Genomic DNA, 20,566 nt, shown 5'->3' with positions numbered 1-20,566 from the left:
TTGTGGAAGCTATGATCTGCTTAGAACACATCCCAATGGTTTTACCTGATAGAATATGTTAGGTTAGATAGAGTGGTGTGACTGACTATCAAGGGGACTAAAGACAACCTAAGATAATTCTGGCTCTGGATCTGCATCTTTGTTACATTGTTTTTTGTTTTTGTTTTCTTTTTCCATTTGTTCCTGTATGTAGTGTGTGTGTGTGTGTGTGTGTGTGTGTGTGTGTGTGTGTGTCCCTGAGCATATGTGCATGTGTATGCTTTCATGTGTGAATGGGGGTGTTTATTTATGTACGTGTATGTGGAGGTTTCTTCACCTTACTCATTGAGGTCAAACCCAGAACTTAGGGATATGGCTGGTCTTGTTAGCCAGATTGCTATGGGGATCCCGTTTTCCACTATCTGAGGTTGGAACTGCACACTATCTCCACGTAACATTTTACATGGGTTTCTGGGTATCTGAATTCCAGTCTTCATAAGCTTGGCAAGCACTTTAGCCATTAATCCATCTCCCCAGGTCCTGGTGTATAGTTATATTACAATTAGCTAATCAGCCATTTAGAATCTTCACACAGGTTCCCCCCAGGAACTTCCGTTCACTTGTGCAGTGAGATTGAGATTAAAAACTAAGCTATATCCGGTAAGTTTTGCATCAGAGAGAGAGAGGCAGGTAACTATATTAGTAAGTACTTTAATGTTTATTGACTGTGGAAACCAGTTGTTGAAGAATCAGTAGGAGGTACCAGTTTTAAAATGCTAATGTAAAAAACTGGACGGTGGTGGCCCATGCCTTTAATCCTGGCACTAAGGAGGCAGAGACAGGAAGATCTCTGAGTTCAAGGCCAGGCTGGTCTACAAAGTGAGTTCCAGGACAGCCAGGGCTGTTACATAGAGAAACCCTGTCTCGAAAATATAAAATAAAATGCTAGTGTAGATACTTGCTTTTTTTTTTTGTTTGTTTTGTTTTTTTATACAAGGAGTCACTCTGCAGCAGGCAAGCACAGGAGATAGTTTAGCATCCTGGGACTTCACTTGGTTTATGATGTAAACACATATCCCTCTTCTAATCATGCATTTTGCAGCCTGACACCCTTACCTGCATACATTATACACACATATATACCCCTTTCTGAACAATGCATCTAGGAATCTGTTAGCAACCCAGAACACCTACCTACTCCATCTGCACATACCCCACTCCAAATAAGAAAATTGATTTCTTCCCCCACTAATGACCACCTATTTGACCATGTCCCCAATGTATCTGGGTAGGAAGGGAGGAGAACCTATTGGCCTAGATTGATGTTGGGTGCATGAGCAATAAGGCAACATATGTTCTCAATCTCCTATAATTCATCTTGTCTGCACACAATTGGGTATGTGTATAATTAAAACCCGATGCACTAGGGATAGGGCTTCTCAGTAAGCAAAGGCCTATATTATCTAAGTGTGTTAAAATAAAGAAACCGGGGCTGGAGAGATGGCTCAGAGGCTAAGAGCACTGACTGCTCTTCCAGAGGTCCTGAGTTCAATTCCCAGCACCCACATGGTGGCTCACAACCATCTGTAATGAGTAATGAGATCTGGAGCCCTCTTCTGGCCTGCAGTTATACATGCTGTATACAAAATAAATAAATAAATCTTAAAAAAAAAAAAACAAAAAAAAAAAAAAAACAAACAAACAAAAAAAAAAAACAAAAAAAAAAACAAAAAAAAAAAATAAAGAAACCATGCAAACTACGCCCCTTAGCAACCAAACTCCTCCTCTCCAACCCCTAAAGGAAGCCCTAAACAATAATCAGGACCCCTGAGTACCTCCCTCATGTGGCCTACTGTCAATCTTGGCAATTATTTAATTCTGTCCTATACCATTTCATTGAGTAAAGTCTCCTTGCCACATTGAAGGATTTTTTTTTTTCCAGTTCTCTGAATAGGAGGCCACAAGCCTGGAAACATCCAGGCCAGACTCTGATGACACCAGTAACATCTACTTAGCCTTTGCTGGCCCAGGACTCCTTTATGTTAACCAGGCTGGCCTCAAGACAGCAGTCCTCCTGTCTTTGGCTTCAAGCAACTGGAATTACAGGTGTGAGCCACTAAGTAGCTCAGGCTGATCTGAAAAACAGTTTGTGACCCTGGCTAACCTCAAATTTGTAACAATCCTCTTACCTCAGACTCCTCTTAGTGCTAGGATTACTGGTGTGTGCCACCAAGCCCAAAGCCCAGTTAAGTATAACATTTCTTTCTTCTTCTTTTTTTTTCAAAGCACAACAGTGCCAAATATTTATTGCCCATATGAATAGTTTGACAGTAAAAATAGAGTTATAATGGTGTGAAAGAAACTCAGAGTAATAGAATTGATATTAGAGAGGATTTACTAATAAACTTTGCTTAGGAGACATTAAGTCACACAAAACAGAATTTAGTTAAGGGAGTGCTGCCTCCAAAATAACTCAAAGATAAGCACAATGCTAACCAGATTTGTCAGAGATAAGTGAGGTTTAAGATTGCTAGGACTGGAGCTGCAGAGATGACACAGCAGTCAAAGGCCCTGGCTGCTTTTCCCAAGGACCCAGGTTCAATTCCCACCACCCACACAGCAGCTCACAACTGTCTGTAACTCCAGTTCCAGGGGATCCGACATTCTCACACAGACATACATGCAGGCAAAACACCAATGTACATAAAGTAAGAATAAATCGTTGACTAGGATACGGCTTCTGAAATTGTTTACAGGGGTTCACCAGCCATTAGGCTTTATAACAAAAGGAGATAACTCTGACTTACAACCAGCCATTAGTTCCATCTTTCTATCAGAGAACAGGCCTCATAATGGACAGTTCAAGGGCAGCACAGGATGACAACCACCCTTAAGTCCTGGTCCTGGCTTGCCATTAAAGTCCACAGTTCTTTTTTTTTTTTTTTTTTTTTTTCCCGATACTCAAAGAAGAATTTGTTCAAATAATGTTACTGGTATTACCAGGTAAATTAATAGCAATGCCAAGAAATGCCTGATACATCTACTGCAGTGTTTGCACTTTGGGGGGGGGGGGCTTGGTTTCTCTGGAATGGGGATTCCCAGATCATCTGAAATTGGTTCAAATTCCTGGGTGATGCAGGGGTAGATTTCCTTATGGAGGCTTGCTTTGTCCTTAGCAAGTGTAACATTTCTTTTGTTGTTGTTTTGATTTTTAGAGACTCACTATGTAGCTCTGGCTGTCCTTAAACTCAGAGATCCACTTGCCTTAGCCTCCTGAGTGATGGAATTAAAGCTGTGTGCCATAATGCCTAGCTAAGTGTAAATAATTCTACAGTAAGCTATAAAGGGGAGAACTGATGTTGCCAAAAACCTAACTCCTCCTCCAAGAGAGATTTAAGTATTTGAATAATAACGGAAAGAATTCAGGGAGCATTTAGGAACCCTGGAGAATGGAATGTTAATCTAAGATTCCTGGAGTAGGCTTCAAGGATTTCCATCCTGAAGAGAAAATGAGGGAGTGAAAGGTAATTCAGATGCTAGATTTGCAAATTTTATTATTGGGAAATTGGGAGAAGTCTGTCTTTGTTTGAAGGAGACCTAGTAGTATAAACGTGAGCAAGAGTTAGGTTTGGTATTGAAATCTGATTGGGTGGATAGTGAAGCCATTCATATAAAGTGTTTTCCAAGACATTTTGTGAGGGTAGAGAAATATAACTTGTTATATTTTAGAAGAAAAATCCCAACGTGATATCTTGTTATCTACCTCCTTCTGTGACATGCCCCCTTGCCAACTCTGCTTATCATTAGTCATCTTTAAAAAATCGATTTATGACTATGCGGGTGGTTTTTAAGCATGTATGTGGATAGCCAAGGAGGCCATCAGGGGGAATTAGTCACCTGGAGCTAGAGTTACAGGCAGCCATAGACATGCATGCAGGGAAACAAACTCAGGTGATTTGCAGGGGCCATACATGCTAACTGCTGAGCCATTTCCCCAGCTCCCACATTAGCCTTCTTTTTGGTACTCAAACATTACCTGAGCTATTTCTGCCTTGGTGTTTTTGAATAGCTTTAGTTTCTGTCTAGGTTACTCTTACCCTGGACTGATTGGCTTTTTGACATTTCTTGTCCTTTTTTTTTTTCTTCAGGCATCCAAATACCCAATCTAAAAGAACCACCCATTCTCCCATTAACCTTTTCTGCCCCCAGTTCTGGAATTTAAGTAACCTATGTATAAAGATTTAGTAGCTTTAGTTCATTGCTGTACAGTTTCTGTTGCACTGGAGCCATTTACACCAAGGCCCTGGAAAGTGGATGAACAGTATTTTTCTTATCAGTCTGAGTATTTGGCCTGCACAAACAGCAAAGATGGGTCAGGAAATGAATGTAGCAATGCACTTATGTGTGCAGCCAAGAGCAGATGTCTGTACTTTGAGAACCAGATGACTTTGCATTGTGCTCCATCTCGTTTGTGAGCAAATCAACCTACTCTTCCTTAAGAACTAGGAGGGAAGTTGATCAAGGCATGGTAGCATATATTGGCACTTGGAAGGCAGAGACTGGTAAGCAAGTTCCAGGCCAGCCAGGGCTGCAGTGAGACCCTATCTCAAATAAATGAATAAATAAATAAAATCTGTTTTGTTTTTTTTTAAAGAGGATTTTGAAGGTGCTTATGGTGTATTGTAAACACACATCCTTTTTCTTAACTTTTTTCTTTTTTACATTTTTATTTACTATACTTGTTTAGAGGTGTCGGGGTGGGCTTACAAATGCCACATAATACCCAGAGATTAGGGGACAACTTGCAGGGCTTTTCTCCTAACATGCAAAAGGGACTGCAGAAAAGGAGTTGAAATCTAAACAAAAAACAGGCACGAGAAAAAAACACTTCCGGACCCATTTTTATTTGTGCTCCATTTAGTTTCCGCATATTTTTTTGAAAAGTTTCATGTCCCCCAGGGTATCTTTGAATTAGCTAGTAACCAAGGATATTTTCTAAAAGTCCTAATCCTGCTGCCTGGACTTGCGCTGCGCGAGATGACGGGAATGCATCACCAAGCCAGTTACGGAGGCGCTGAGGCTAACCCAAGGCTCAGCGCCTGCTAGGCAAGCATTATGCCAACTCAGCTTCACCTCCAGCCCGTTTCAGTCTTGTCTTTTCCAGGCAGTTTATCACCCATTACCTTTATCTTACCCTAAATTAGCCATAACCTTAATTTCTTATCCCTTCTTACAAACCAGCCATCCTCAGAGTTATCTGGGAAGGAATTTTACAAAAAATGCGAACTACAACTATGCAGGGGCCTGCGAGCTTGGCAGTTTCTGCCATCCTAACCTCGACCTGCATCATAGTTTTCTTACCGAAGGGACCATCGATTGGGGGTAGGTATTCAATCACGTCAGCGTGTGAAAAGGTCTTGCGTGAAAAGTTCTTGCACACCGCTGAACAATTCGGAACCATCATAAAAAGGGACACTCTGGCCTCCTGCGCTCCGCGGAGTCTCCCCCATCACGGGAGAAGTTCGAGGCTGGAGCCTGCAACACCCACTCTCCCTAAGATTCCGGTCCAGGTTAAGGGCTTAACTCGACCCGACCGCTGAGAGGCGGACCGCCAAGATTAAACTCTCCTAAATCTCGTGAGCCGCGGTCCAAAGTGGGCGGGGAGCCGGAAGTCTCGCGAGATGACGGGGTTTTCCCGCGAAGGAGAAGCGCGCGTTTTTCTCGCGCCGGGGATAGAGCGAGCTCGCCGGGAGCGCTCGGCTGTGAGGATTTTAGTGCGCGGCGTCTGAGGCGCTCGGAGGAGGCGAGTGGGTCGCGCCGGGTGTCCAGCCATGCCTGCGGAGCAGCCCGCGAGCAGCAGCGGTGAGCCGGCGGCGTGGAGGCTGCGGCGCACGTCGCGGGAGGGAGCCAGCCGGGGCCGGGGCCGGGGCCGGGGCCGAGGGGGGAAGGAGGCGTGAGGAGCCGTGGGGAGGCGAGCGCAGCGCCGCCGGCGACCTCGCCTGCCGGGCTGCACCGGAGGGTTTCCAGACGTCTCCCTTGCACACCCCTTCAGGAGCTGGGTCCCGGCAGCTGCTTCGGCTTCTGCTTCCAGTGCATCCGGGAAGGGAGTTGAGAAGCCGTGACTTCCATCACGTTCTAAAAGCACCCCCATCCCTCCCCTTAGGGCCCTTAGCCCCAGAAATGGCTGAGCAAACGGAACCTGCCGTGATTACTCCAGCCATGCTGGAGGAGGAAGAACAGCTCGAGGCTGCGGGACTTGAAAGGGAGCGGAAGATGTTAGAAGAGGTGAGAGCCCCGTGACCCGAGGCTCACCCCGCGGGCGTTCCTCCACCACCTGCTTGGGCTTTCCTTGAACTTCAAAGCAGCCTGGTCCCCTCGGTCTTTTTCCTTCGTGTAAAGATGAAATCTTGGCGTGTGCTTTGAATGATGGGTTTCTGAGGTCTTGGGCGGGGGTGGTCACAACATATCTTGAGTGCGTGCGTGTCTTGAGTGAACGGTTCACTCACTCAAGATTGCCTTTTTGACTAATTATTAAGATTCATCTGCAATCACTGGTGAATGCTTTCCTTTGCCATCTTTATTTGCTTTTTAAATATGTACCTTCACCGTATGCCTGATGGCCCAAATTAATCTTTAACACCCAGAGTCATAATGTACTAGACAGAGATGGTAGATATTGGCATCAATCAAAGGCTGGGCTGAAATCCAGGTCTACTGATTATTTTGCCTCCTCCTCTTTTTTTTTCTTTTCTATTTTGTTTGTTTTGGGGACAGTTTTACTCAGGCTTCTGGCTGGCCTCCACACCCCAGTATCCCCCGGTCTGGTTTCCCAGAACTGGAATTACTGGAGTGTGCTACTATTCCTTGCTCCTAATGATTTCTTAACAGTTAATTACTGTTTGCTACCTAAGTGATCAACTTGTTTTAGTTTTCTATAAATAAAATTCTTTAGCCAAAATTGAGGTGTATATATTCATGACAAGTTAAGAGTATTTGTAGTTTCTGTAAATAGACTCTTTATAACTTAGTAAAAGCAGCTTTTGGACAATTTAGTTTTTGTTTAGTACTATGAAGTCCCACCCTGCTGCTTAATTGTTGAGAAAGCAAGAAAGAGAGTGATACAATCCTGGAAAATTCTTAAATCCTTAGTTACCTTGAATTTATTTCAGCCTATCAGTATAATATGACTTATCTTTGGGGTCTTTAATCTTACTTTTGTAGCCCAGGCTGGGGTGGAACTCACAATAATCCTCTGTCTGAGCCTCTCAAATATTGGAATTATAGGCCTGGGCCACCTTGTCTGGCTTATATTCTTTTTAAAAACATTTTTCCTTTACTATTTTGAAATGTTTATTCATGTGTGGGTGGGTGGGAGGGGTATGTGCACTTGAGTCTGGAGTGCCTGCAGATGCCTTGGAGCTAGGATATGTTGGTGGTGAGCCACCTGACACAACATGGGTGGTGGGAACCAAGCTGGGAACTTCTGCAAGAGCAGTTGCACTTTAACCTGCAAAGCTGTCTCCAGCCCAGATTCATATTACAAATGAGCAAACTGAGCTAGTTGGTCAAAAAGTGTTGAAGACAGTAAATTTGAACTCATGTCCTGAGTTCCCTTCCTTACCAACTGTGCCCTTTCATGAAAGGAAATATACCTTAATAGGATATTGAACTAACTGAGCCTAAATAGAAAACTACTTAATTTGGGAACTAATCCATCCTGAAACAAGTGATGACTCACATGGTTCATGTTAATTACTTTATATGTCAGTGCTCTTTCCCATTTATTTGTGTGTTTGTGTTGCCCATGGAGGATGAAGGAAAGTTGACGTCAGGTGTCTTCATTCTCCATTTAAGTAAGAATTATTAATGTGCATGGGCCTGTGTACCTTAGCACTTGTGTGGAAGTCAGAGGACAGTTTTATAGAGTCAGTTCTCTTTCCATCCACCTTTATGTGGGTTCCAGGGATTGAACTCAGATGTCAGGCTTGAGGGCCTTTACCCACTGATCTATTTCCCTTGATTTTTTGAGACAGAATCTCACTGAACATCATCTCACACCTTCAGCTAGATAGGACAACAAACCCGGGGGTCCTACTGACTCCTCCTTTCCAGTGCTGGGATTGCTAACATCTCCAATCCCACTTTTATGGGGTTCCGGGAGTCCTAACTGAGGTCCTCATAGTTTCGTGGTAAGCACTTTGTCAACTAAGCCAACTCCCTAGCCCCTGCCAGTTGGCATTCTTAACTCCTTTTGTTTTGTTTTCTCTGAGTGGGTATGGGAACATATATGCTTCTAGTTAGCCTCAAACTAGCGAGGCTCTGGCATTGTTAAACTTGGAATGTGGAGGCAGGAGGGTCAGGTCAGATATTCAAGGTCATTCCCTACATGGGTCATCTTCAGATATGTAGCTACATAGAGGGTTGTGGGGACACCTTGACTTATATGAGATCCTGTCTTAAAGAAAAACAGTGCTGGGTGTGGTACTTCACACCTATAAATTTACCACAGCACTTGGGAGAGTGAGGCAGGAGAATTGCTGCAAGTTTGAGACTATACTGGGCTACGTTATCAAAGTCATCGGGTTAGGGATAATGCTCAGCTCTTAAGAGCACTAATTGAGCTTTCAGAGGATCCTGTAGGATTGGTTCTCAGTACTCACATGATGGCTTACAATCATCTATAACTCCAGTACTAGGTGATCCAAAATCTTTTTTTTTTCAAAGATTTATTTATTTATTATGTATACAGCATGTATGACTGCAGGTCAGGAGAGGGCACCAGACCTCATTACAGATGGTTGTGAGCCACCATGTGGTTGCTGGGAATTGAACTCAGGACCTCTGGAAGAGCAGTCAGTGCTCTTAACCTCTGAGCCATCTCTCCAGCCCCGATCCAAAATCTTCTTAAGAATAACAACACAGCCAGGCGGTGGTGGCGCACGCCTTTAATCCCAGCACTCGGGAGGCAGAGCCAGGCGGATCTCTGTGAGTTCGAGGCCAGCCTGGGCTACCAAGTGAGTTCCAGGAAAGGCACAAAGCTACACAGAGAAACCCTGTCTCGAAAAACCAAAAAAAAAAAAAAAAAAAACCAACAACAACAACACAGGTATCAGGCACATGTGTGTTACATATACATATATGCAGGCAAAAGAGTTAAACACAAAATAATTTTTTCCCACCCCTAAAACAAATCTTAGTTTATGGAGACAGTTTCTCTGTGTAGCCCTGGCTGTCCTGGAACTCACTGTGTAGACCAGGCTGGTCTCAAATTCGCAAGATCCACCTGTTCGGATTTAAAGGTGTGTGCTACCACCACCTGGCATTTTTTTTTTAAAAGATTTATTTATTTATTATGTATAGTGTTCTGCCTGCATGTGTCCCTGCAGGCCAGAAGAGGGCACTAGATCTCATAGGTGGTTGTGAGCAGCCACCCTGTGTTTGCTGGAAATTGAACTCAGGACCTATCGGAGAGCAGTCAGTACTCCTAACCGCTGAGCCATCTCTCCAACTTCCAGCATAAATCTTAAAAAAAAAAAAAAAAAAAAAAAAGGTTGTCATGCTGGACATGGTGGTGCATGCGTGCCTTTAATTTCCGCACTTGGGAGGCAGAAGCAGGTGTGAGTTAGTCTAGCCTGGTTCCAGACCAGCCAGAATTACATAGTAAGACTGTCTCAAAAAAGAAGAAAAGAAAATCAGGTTTTAGTTTCAGTGTTTTACTCATTGATGCCTCAACTATTTTATGAAGAAGATAGTTATTTCTAATTATATTTTAAAAATTGTAGAGCTAGAGAGGTGGGTCATTGCTCTTGTAAAGGTTCTGAGTTTGAGTTCAGAACCTATGTTGGGTGGCTAACAACTGCCTATAATTCCAGCTCCAGGGGAATCTGACATCTCTGGCATCTGTGCACACCTGCAGTCTTTTCAAAGACACGGGTTCAATTCCCAACACTCACGTGGTGGCTCACAGTCCTTTGTAACCCCAGTTCCAGGGGATCCAGCCCCTTCTGGACACCAGGCACACAAGTGTCAAAAACATACATGTAGATAAAACATCCATACCATAAAGTTAAAGTAAATTACTCAAAAAATAAATTATATAAAAATTAGGTTTGTAATTCCAAAATGTATGTGACATAAATGCAATGATCTAGTTGGGTGTGGTGGCCCATGTGTAATCCCAGTACCTGGGAGGTAGATGCAGGAGAATCGATTCAAGGTCATCTGTAAGTTTTCTGTAAATTTGAGGTTAGCCTGGGCTATTCAAAGAAAGCTAAAGCATAAAGGAATACAAAATGCTGGCAAGGGCTAATAAGACATGAGCAGTAGAGTAAGTATGTTGAATTTTGAAGAGAGGTTTGCACACTGGTGAGATGGCTCAGCTGGTAAAGTGTTTGGTGTACAAGCCGGGCAACCTGAGCTCTAACCCAGAACCCATGTAAAGGTGGAAAGAAAGAACTGACTTCAGCCGGGCGGTGGTGGCACATGCCTTTAATCCCAGCACTTGGGAGGCAGAGGCAGGCGGATCTCTGTGAGTTCGAGGCCAGCCTGGGCTACAGAGTGAGTTCCAGGACAGGCTCCAAAACTACACAGAAAAACCCTGTCTCAAAAAACCAAAAAAAAAAAAAAAAAAAAACCTGACTTCAGAAAGTTGTCCTCTCATGTTCAAAAGTGGGTGTCCAGGCCTGCAAATGCCCACACATCTTGCATGCACACAGACAAATAAGAAAAGAAAAAAGTTTATTTTGGTTTTACTGTTTTGATCCAAGTTTGAGGGACTGAATTTGGTGATGATCTTTTTGTAGGCTGAATCAAGTGGCAGAGGGCATCACATAGCACAGGCTTTGTTTTTGTTTTTCTGATAGTTTTGAGATAGGATCTCATGTAACCCAGATTGGCGTGGAACTCCCTATGTAACAGTGGCTATCCTTGAACTCTTGATTGTCCTTCATCTACCTCCTGAGTACTGGGATTATGGGCATTTGCCGCTATGCCTGGGTAACAGCAGTTTTAAACTTATATAAAGATGTGGTAGACCCTGGCTAGTGAGGTTTTGTTTTAATTAGCATAAAAGTTATGGGTTTTGTGTGGTATTTTCTTTTTTTTTTTTTTTTAAAGGTTTTTTTTTTTTTTTTTTTTAAGATTTATTTATTTATTATGTATACAGCATATATGTCTGCAGGCCAGAAGAGGGCACCAGATCTCGTTACGGATGGTTGTGAGCCACCATGTGGTTGCTGGGAATTGAACTCAGGACCTCTGGAAGAGCAGTCAGTGCTCTTAACCTCTGAGCCATCTCTCCAGCCCGGTATTTTCTTTTTTGTTTTTTGAGACGGTTTCTCTGTGTAGCTTTTGAAGACTGTCTTGGAACTCGCTCTGTAGACCAGGTTGGCCTTGAACTCACAGAGATCATCTGCCTCTGCCTCCTGAGCGCTGGGATTAAAGGCATATGCCACCACTGCCAGGCTTCATATGGTATTTTCATACATGTCATTGTACTTGTTAATTCTTCCCCTCCTGACTTCCTCTATTCTCCCTCACCCTCCTTTTTTTGGCTTGAGTTCTTTTAGGTTTTGTTTCTTGTTTTTATTCTAATTCTGTTCTGTTCTATTTTATCTTTATTGCTTTGTTTCATTTTGTTTTGTGACAGGGACTTGCTTAGTCAGGCCTAACTTACTATGTAGAAGGATAGCCTTGAATGATCCATGTGCCTCTTTAGAAAATTTAGTGTCACAGAATATTTTTCTTTGGATAGGCTCGAATGTCTTGGGATAGAGAGTCCACTGAAATTCGGTACCGCAGACTTCAGCATTTGCTTGAAAAAAGCAACATCTACTCAAAATTTTTGTTGACTAAAATGGAACAACAGCAGTTGGAGGTATGTATATATGATTAACTATAGATGATAGATTAGAAACATTTTGAAGACAGCTTTTTGAGGTATAAATTAGGTATAGTACAATGTAGAGATTTCAAGTTCATGGTTGAGTTTTTTAAATTAATCTTATTTATTTTGTGTGAATGGTTGCTTGTGTGTATGTCTATGCATCATGTGCATGCCTGCTGCTTGAAAAGGGCAGAAGACATTGGATCCACTGGGACTGGAGTTCCAGTTGCTTGTGGGCTACCATCTGGATGCTGGGAATTGAACCTGGGTCCTAGAAGAGCAGCCAGTGGTCTTCATGGCTGAGCCATCTCTCTAGACCCTATTTGATAAGTTTTAACCTGTGAAAGTATAGGCCCGTGTTATCACTAACACAATTGGAATAATGTACATTTGTGCCATCAGCAAATCTCATGAGGAGTCTCTGTCACTGTTGATCAGTAGCTCTTTCCCAGAATATTATATGAATGGAAGCACTGTATTATAGTATTATAAATGTTTGGTTTCAGCCGGGCGGTGGTGGCACACGCCTTTAATCCCAGCACTTGGGAGGCAGAGCCAGGCGGATCTCTGTGAGTTCGAGGCCAGCCTGGGCTACCAAGTGAGTTCCAGGAAAGGCGCAAAGCTACACAGAGAAACCCTGTCTCGAAAAACCAAAAAAATAAAAAAATAAAAAAAATAAATGTTTGGTTTCATCCTTGTTTTCTATCATATAATTCCTAGAGTCCCTGGGATCTCCAGAGTGCTATCTTTTTTTTTTTTTTTTTTAAATTTATTATGTATGCAGTGTTCTGCCTGCATATATGTATGCCTGCATGCCAGAAGAGGGCACCAGATCTCATAGAGGTTGTGAGCTACCATGTGGGTGCTGGGAATTGAACTCAGGACCTAGGACCTCTGGAAGAACAGCCAGCCAGTGCTCTTACCCTCTGAGCTATCTCTCCAGCACCCTGAGTGGTATGTTTTTGTATGCTGATGTGTTAACTAGAATTGGGGGTTAGTCACTCCCAAGCTGTAACTCTCAGCTTCAAGGTTAAGTTAGTTGATCACTTGTGATCAGTGTTTTAATCTTTCATACCTACCTAATGAAGCTACAAAGGGACATGAGAGCTTCCTCTATGGAACAGTTGGAGGAGTCTGGAGAATGGTGTTCTGGAGAGAGCACTGAAGCTCTCTTTTTGCCGTGCTGTTCTGGTTGTTCATCAGTATTTTTTGTAATAGATTGTAAATTTAAGTAAATGTTTCCCTGTGTTCTATGAGCTGCTCTAGCAAGTTCAAACTTGGAGAGGATGTTGTGGGAATCTCATTTCATGGTCAGAAACAAGGGTTGAACAACTTGAACATTATATTTGGCAGCAGGATTGAGGAGGACAGTATGGGAACCTAAGCACTCAGTCTGTAAGATCTGGTACTCTGAGACAAAGGTATGTGGCACATTGAATTTTGACGGCACTCAGCAGCAGCATATTAACTAGTTGCTTTGTGTCAACAGAAGAGTGGAAGTTTTACCAGTTAAGGTAGAAGTTCCAACTGGCAGTTGTTGAATGAAAGACTAGGAGAAACCCAGTTTTTTCTCCTTAATATTTATAGGTTAACTAGGTATGCAGTGTTGTCTTTTCTTCTATTTTTCAGATTTATTATATAGTATATTGATCATTTAAATATTTTATTCCTGAAAGGCATCTTATTTTTTTAAAAAAAATAACATTATTTTAGATCTTGGGGTACATAGAAGTATAACCGAACACTAAATTGCTTATTGGTTTGTTTATTTTTTTGAGGCATGTCTCACTGTTTTGCAGACTGGCTGAGAAGGTTCATCGTGTTTGTTTTATCCTCAGTTCACTGTCCTTTTGAAAACTATTGTCTAATATATTGTGTCTATATTTAGTTCTGTGTGGCAGAGTAAATCTGTTTCCTGTAATCCCATAAAGCCTAGAAGTACAAGTTCTATTTAAATTACTAGGTTTTTTTTCATTATGTATACTTGATGATGTAATTGTGATACATTTTATGTCACATTTCTTAAAAAATATCTTACAGGAACAGAAGAAGAAAGAGAAGTTGGAGAAAAAAAAGCGATCATTAAAAGTTGTAGAGGTAATATAACAAGCCAGGGTTTTCCCCTCTAGTGCTGTGGGTTGAACCCAGGGTCTTGAATATGCTAAGCAAATGATCTACTACTGAAGGATTCAGTCCCTTAGATGGTTTATGTGATCTTAAATTTTGAGATAATTGTTCTTTTTACTTATTCATTATCTGCTTAATTTCAAATTTATTCTATTTTTTTTTTAAAGATTTTATTTATTTTTACTTTGTGTGTAAAAGTGTTTTGCCTGTATGTGTTTAAGTACACCATGTGTGTACAATGCCCTTGGGAGCCAGAAGTGGATGTCAGATCTCCTGAAACTGGAGTTGTTCAGCTTGTCCATTTGTTTGTTATTTGTTTGCTTTAATTTTCAACTCTTTAAAAAAATTTTCTTGGGCTGGAGAGATGGTCCAGTGGTTAAGAGCACTGACTGCTCTTCAGAGGATTCAGGTTCAATTCCCAGTACCGGTATGGGAGCACACAACTGTCTGTGACTCCAAGATCTGACACCCTCACACAGAACACCAATGCACATAAGATAAAAATATTTTTTTTCTAATGGGTGGTAAGTATTTTTTAGAGAATTATTTTATGAATGTGAGTGCCTACATATATGTATGCATGTCTGTATACTACATGTGTGCATGGTGTTTGGAGAGGCCAGAACAGTTACTAGATTCCCTGGAACTGGAGTTACAGATGTTTTTGAGTGTCTATGTGGGTGTTGGGAACTGAACCTAGATCCTCTGGGATAGGAGCCAGTACTCTTAAATACTTAGCCAATGTTCCTGCCATCTCTTTAAATCTTAAAAAAAATTTCTTTTTAAATATTCTTTCATTTTTATGTGTATTTGTGATGTGTCTGAATGTTTATGGATGTTCACATGTGTACATGTGTGAAGTCCCAAGGTTGTCTGTTTGGAGGCTTCCTAAGTCATTCTCCATGTTCATTGAGGCAGGGTCTCAGTTGAACCTGTAGCTCACCAGTATGGCTAGTCTGGCTAGCCTTCTTTCTCTAGGGATCCCCTATCTCTACCTTGTGTACACTGGAATTAAATGAGGGACAGCATGCCCACCCAGCATTTTTATGGGTTTTCAAATACAAACTCCAGTTTTCACACTTAGAGCTTTCAGAACAGGGGCTCTATCTCTTGAGTCATCTCCCTAGCTCTTTTTCTTTCTTTTTTTTTAACTTAATTATTGATAGTATTTTGGTTATATTCGTCCCGTTATCCTCTCCACCCACTTCCTTTGAATCCCCTCTTCCTAATATATCCTCCTATGTTCATGTCTTTTTGTGACTCATTGAGTTTAGGGTTTTTTGTAGGAGCATGATGAATAGAGGGTTAATATTTTGGTCTCCAATTCACAGAGATCTATCTGCCATTGCCCCCCAAGTGCTGGAATTAAGTATATATGGTGCCACATTGGGGAATATTTTTATTTTTATAATTTATCTGTCTGTAATCACCCACCATGCTTGGGTGATCATGGAGTCTTAGAAGAGGGCATTGGATCCCCTAAAGCAGTTGTGACCTGCCTAATGTGGGCACTGGGAACCAAACTCTGGTCTTCTGAAAAAACATGAAGTGCCATTAACCACTGAGTCATCTTTACAGCCCTTAATCAGTACTTTTTAATGTGTAATACCATCCCTGGTACACAGAGGCAAAAAAGATCATGAAATTACAAGGCTGGTCATCTGATCTACGTAGTGAATTCCAGGCCAGTTAAGGCTATATATAGTGAGAATTTCTCCAAATAAATAAATGAATGAATGAATGAATGAATGCCAGTTAAGGCTATATATAGTGAGAATTTCTCCAAATAAATAAATGAATGAATGAATGAATGAATGAATGAATAATAAAAGAAAGAATAATAACATAAAAGTCCTTAGTAAAAATAATATTTTAGGGTCTTGATGGCTCAGCTGTTAAGGGCACTGGTTGTTCTTCCAGAGGTCCTGGGTTTCATTAATAACACCCATATGGTGGTTGTTAACTTTCTTAACTGTCTCAAATTCCAGGGGATCTGTTGCCCTCTTCTCTTTTGGGGCACCAGGTATGCACATGGTGCACAGACATACATGTAGATGAAACACATAAAATTAATAAAAAAATAGTAACATTCTAAATCTTTGTTTTGTAGGGTAAAAATTCAGTTGATGCAAATGAAGAGAATCCAGGTAAATTGACTTTGTTCCAGCTTGAAGAGTGTATGTTTGCATTTCTGTTTTTAGCTGCTATTGATTATGTGGTTTTGTTTTATAGTCGTGAAAAAGAAAAGAGGAAGAGAAGAAGAATCATACAATATTGCAGAGGTCATATCAAAAGAGGTAATAATCTAAGGAGATTACTTAATATTAGATGTTGACTTAAAAAAGCTACTAAATTAAAAAATATATATATTTTTTATTTTATTTGTATGACTGTTTTGCTTGTGGGCATATATGTGCAGTGTCCTAAGTCCAGAAGAGAGCATCAGATCCCCAGGAACCAGAACTATAGAAAGTTTGTGAGTTAGCATGTGGGTGATAAGAATTGAACTTATATCCTCTAGAAGAGCAACCAGTGCTCTTAACCACTAAGTTATTTCCTAATTGTAATTTTTTTGAGACAGAGTCTTAGTATATGGCTCAGACTGGCCTCTAGCTTGGATTCTGCTGTATCAGCCTCCTGAGTGCTGGGGTTACAGGAGTATGCACTTACATCAGCCTTCATAATATGTTTATTAACTTGAGAGGATTTTAATAAATTAATATCAGAAATTTTTGGTGTAGAAAATAGAGCAGAGCATTCTAGTTTATAGGAACAATGTGTGGAGACAGTGAGGAGACTATTTTTGGTGGGGTTATGGTAAGATGCTAGGAAGTGCTCATGTAGAAGGATGGTACCAGCTGTTGAAGGAATCTGTAGTGTATAAATATGTGCACCTTTGTACACATAGGCCAGAAGAGAGTCTCTGGTTCCTTGGAGCTGAAGTTAATGGCATTTGTGGGATACCCTGCTTGTTTGTTACTAGACTAGCACTTATGATTGCACAATAATCTTAGCTGCAGGGCCATTTTTCAAGCCCCCTTCTTTGTATCTTAAATGTAATGTTAATCTTTTTTTTTTTTGAGACAAGGTCTCACTGTTTGTTTAGCCTTGGCTAGCCTAGAATTTCTTATGTAGATTAAGCTGGCCTTGAAGTCACAGAGATCCAATTGTCTTTGTGTTTACAATTCTGAGATTAAAGTTATTACCCCTCTTAGCTCATGCTTCCTTAAAGTATTTCATCCCACATTCTTTTCTCTGAGCCCTTCCCCCCACCACTCCCCTTTCCCAACAATATTTGGGACTAAATTTAGGGCATAATAAGTGTCTTTTATCAGCCATGCATCTGTGCATTCACTACTGTTGACTATAAAGAGACACTTCTTTGATTAAGGATCAAAGTAGTAGAGAGGAGTAGTAGTTTACCTGGACCAAATGTTGCTGGGGCCATGGATGTGGTAGTCTTATACATTATTAATTTTTGTTTTTTTTTAATCTCATAGGAAATTTTGTCAGTGGCTAAAAAACATAAGAACAATGAGGTAAGATTTACAAATTTTATTACTGTGTGTGTTTCTGCATGGATGGATGTGCATCTGTGGCACATGTCTGGAGCTCAGAAGACATCGTAGGCTTGATGGAGGCTCCCTTACCTGCTATGCCATCTTGCTGCCCCTTTGGCATTATTTTTGTTTTACATTCATTTAGTTACGGGGATGTGTGGCATGCAGGTGTCAGGACAGCTTGCAGGAGTGGTTTCTCTTTTTATTATGTGGGTCCCTGGGATGAACAAGTCAGATCATCCATCATCAGGGTTGGTAGCAAATGTTGAGCCATCTTGCTCCTCCTTAACTTTTTATATGTTTATTTATTTATTTTTGTTTTTTTGAGACAGAGTTTCTCTGTGTAGCCCTGGCTGTCCTGGAACTCTGTAGACGAAGCTGGCCTCAAACTTGCAGAGATCCTCCTGCCTCTGCCTTTAGAGTGCTGGGATCAAAGATGTGCACCACCACTGCCCTGCTCCTCCTTAACATTTTTAAACAGGAGTTAATGGCATCTTGAGCCTGATATGACCAATAATCTCAGATGAGCCTGGAGGATTGAGACCAGCCTGGCATCCATAGTAAGTTCAAGGCCATCCTGAGATACATAGCAGCCTATTCCAAACAAAACAGAGAAAAAGATTTTTTTTTTTTAACCTGGTAAAATTCATCATGGATTATTAAGTCGTTGTTGAGTTTCACAAATAGGTAAAAATTGATATTCCTTTTTTAAAGATTTTTTTTTTTCTTCAGGTTTTAGAATCAGTTTCTCTGTGTATCACTGGTTGTTCTGGAACTCACTCTTTAGACTAGGCTGGCTTTGAACTCAGATCTGCCTGCCTTTGCTTCCCTAGTGCTAGGATTAAAGGCATGCATCATCACTGCCCCGCCTAAAGAGTATTTTTATTGATGTGTCTATGTATGTCTGCACATGGGAATTTGAGTACCTGAAGAGACCCTAAGAGGGATTTCCCAGAGCTAGAATAGGGGAGGGTACTGGGAAGTGAACTTAAGTCTTTTTCAAGATCCCTTAACTATGAGCTACCTTTCCAGCCCAGTTCCTTTTTTTTTTTTCTTTTATTAAATGACTTCACATTTATATGAGAATGGAAACGTCTTCAGATTTTTACTGTACATACAGGTTTTATTCTCTAGACCTAGTAACTACAGTACTATAGATTTTGTTACATTTTCTTTTTTGAAAAAAATTTCATACATGATATGTGTGTGTGTGCCTCTGTGTACATTTGGAAGTCAGGACAACTTTGATATCAGTGATTTTCTCATTCTTTATGTTCGAACTCTGAACTCCAGGCTTGCTTAGCAAGTACTTTTTACCCACTGAGAGCTATGTCACCAGCTTGTTAGCAGCATTTAATACCAACCTTTTAATTAAATATTTCTTATTGCAGGATGAAAGCTCTTCCACTACTAATCTCTGTGTAGAAGATCTTCAGAAAAATAAGGATTCGAATAGTATGATTAAAGATAGATTGTCTCAAACCGTTAGGCAGAATTCTAAATCCTTTTTTGATCCAGTTCGGAAATGTAACGGACAACCTGTACCTTTTCAACAACCAAAACACTTCACAGGAGGAGTGATGAGGTGGTACCAAGTAGAAGGCATGGAATGGCTTAGGGTAATGAATTTTCATTTTTCTTTTTTTAAATTCTATTATTGTGTCTATGTGGGGGTTGGGGTGTGTACTACAGCACATGCTGATATAGAAAATGATTTTGTGCAGTTAGTTCTCTTCTACCTTTATGTGGATTTTGACAGTTGAACTTAGGTCAGCAGGCTTGCATAGCAAACACTTGTATCTGCTAAGTTATTTTGCCTTTCCAAATTTTATTTTCTATTATTATTATTATTGTCATTATTATTAGTGTGTGTGTGTTGGCTCATGTGCTGCCATGTTGTGTGGTGTGAGGGCGTGTCAGTAACTTTGGGGTAATCTTTCCACCTTGACGGGCCTAGGAATTGAAGTCGGTATTCTAGCTTGCAGAGTAGGGCTTTCATCTACTGAGCCATCCCCTTGGCACATTTTGTTTTTAAGGTAAGATTTTGTGTAACAGGCTGGCCTGGAAATGGTGAGTCAGGAATGAACTTGAACTCCTGGTCCTGTTGCATCTGCTTTTTTAAGTGCTGGCGTTGCAAGCATTCACTATCAAACCTGGCTCGAATTGCCAGTGTGTGTGTGTGTGTGTGTGTGTGTGTGTGTGTGTGTGTGTGTGTATGAATGTAAGTGCTCTGCTCACTGGCTCAGGAGCGTATAGAAATTCTCCTATCTTTGCCTCTTGTCTTTTTGTGAGAGTGCAGGGATTATAGGTGCACATGCACTACTGTGCCCAGCTTTTATGTGGGTTCTGGGTTTCCAAACTCAGTTCATTAGGCTTTTGCAGTAAGCTCTTTTCCTACAGAGCCATTTTCCCAGCTCTTTTGTTATCTGTTTTTTTGTTGTTTGGAGACAGTGGCGTAAGTTTGTAGCTCTGGTTGGCCCAGAACTCAGTACCCTTGGAATTCAGAGGTTCACCTTTCTCTGCTTACTGAGTGTTGTGATGAAAGGTGTGCCCTGCCTCATCTGGAGTTGTCATTTTTCTTTTTTATATTAAATATATTTATTTGTGTATGAGTGCTTTATCTGCATGTATGCCTACATGCTAGAAGAGGGCACCAGATCTCATAGATGGTTTTGAGCCACCATGTGGTTGCTGGGAATTGAACTCAGGACCTCTGGAAGAGCAGCCAGTGCTCTTAATCACTGAGCCATCTTTTCAGCCCCTTGAGTTGTCATTTTTGATGCTGCATATAGTCTTTTCTCTAATAATTTAGTAGCATTATATACCATTACCCAGGCTTTATTTTAGTATAGGAAATATTTGGATTTTTTAAAGATTTATTATATGTGCATATGGGGGGTGTGCATGTGTACTTACTTGTATATTGGACAGTACAGAAGCCTTCAGAGTGCATTTGATTCTCTGTAGCTGGAGTTGCAGGTGATTATGAACTACCCATTTTAGGTGGTAGGATCTG

At 41.1% G+C, this 20,566-nt stretch overlaps 1 protein-coding gene across 1 annotated transcript in view; it reads left to right on the top strand.

Annotated features, from left to right (window-relative positions):
• Positions 1 to 5,690: 5,690 nt before the first annotated feature.
• The window catches only part of Hells (helicase, lymphoid specific), a 36,311-nt gene continuing 21,435 nt past the window's right edge, over positions 5,691 to 20,566 (top strand). The window contains exons 1-8 of the mRNA XM_059258457.1: positions 5,691 to 5,841; positions 6,143 to 6,264; positions 11,732 to 11,854; positions 13,904 to 13,960; positions 16,101 to 16,137; positions 16,223 to 16,287; positions 17,491 to 17,529; positions 18,942 to 19,169. Coding sequence (XP_059114440.1) covers positions 5,811 to 5,841; positions 6,143 to 6,264; positions 11,732 to 11,854; positions 13,904 to 13,960; positions 16,101 to 16,137; positions 16,223 to 16,287; positions 17,491 to 17,529; positions 18,942 to 19,169 — 702 coding nt within the window. The 5' untranslated portion in view covers positions 5,691 to 5,810. The remainder of the gene's footprint in view (positions 5,842 to 6,142; positions 6,265 to 11,731; positions 11,855 to 13,903; positions 13,961 to 16,100; positions 16,138 to 16,222; positions 16,288 to 17,490; positions 17,530 to 18,941; positions 19,170 to 20,566) is intronic.

The sequence above is a fragment of the Peromyscus eremicus genome, chromosome 1 (assembly GCF_949786415.1).
Source record: "Peromyscus eremicus chromosome 1, PerEre_H2_v1, whole genome shotgun sequence".
In the NCBI taxonomy this organism is placed as follows: Eukaryota; Metazoa; Chordata; class Mammalia; order Rodentia; family Cricetidae; genus Peromyscus; species Peromyscus eremicus.
Note: the sequence above shows the minus strand (reverse complement) of the source record. Positions and strands in the feature narration are given on the sequence as shown.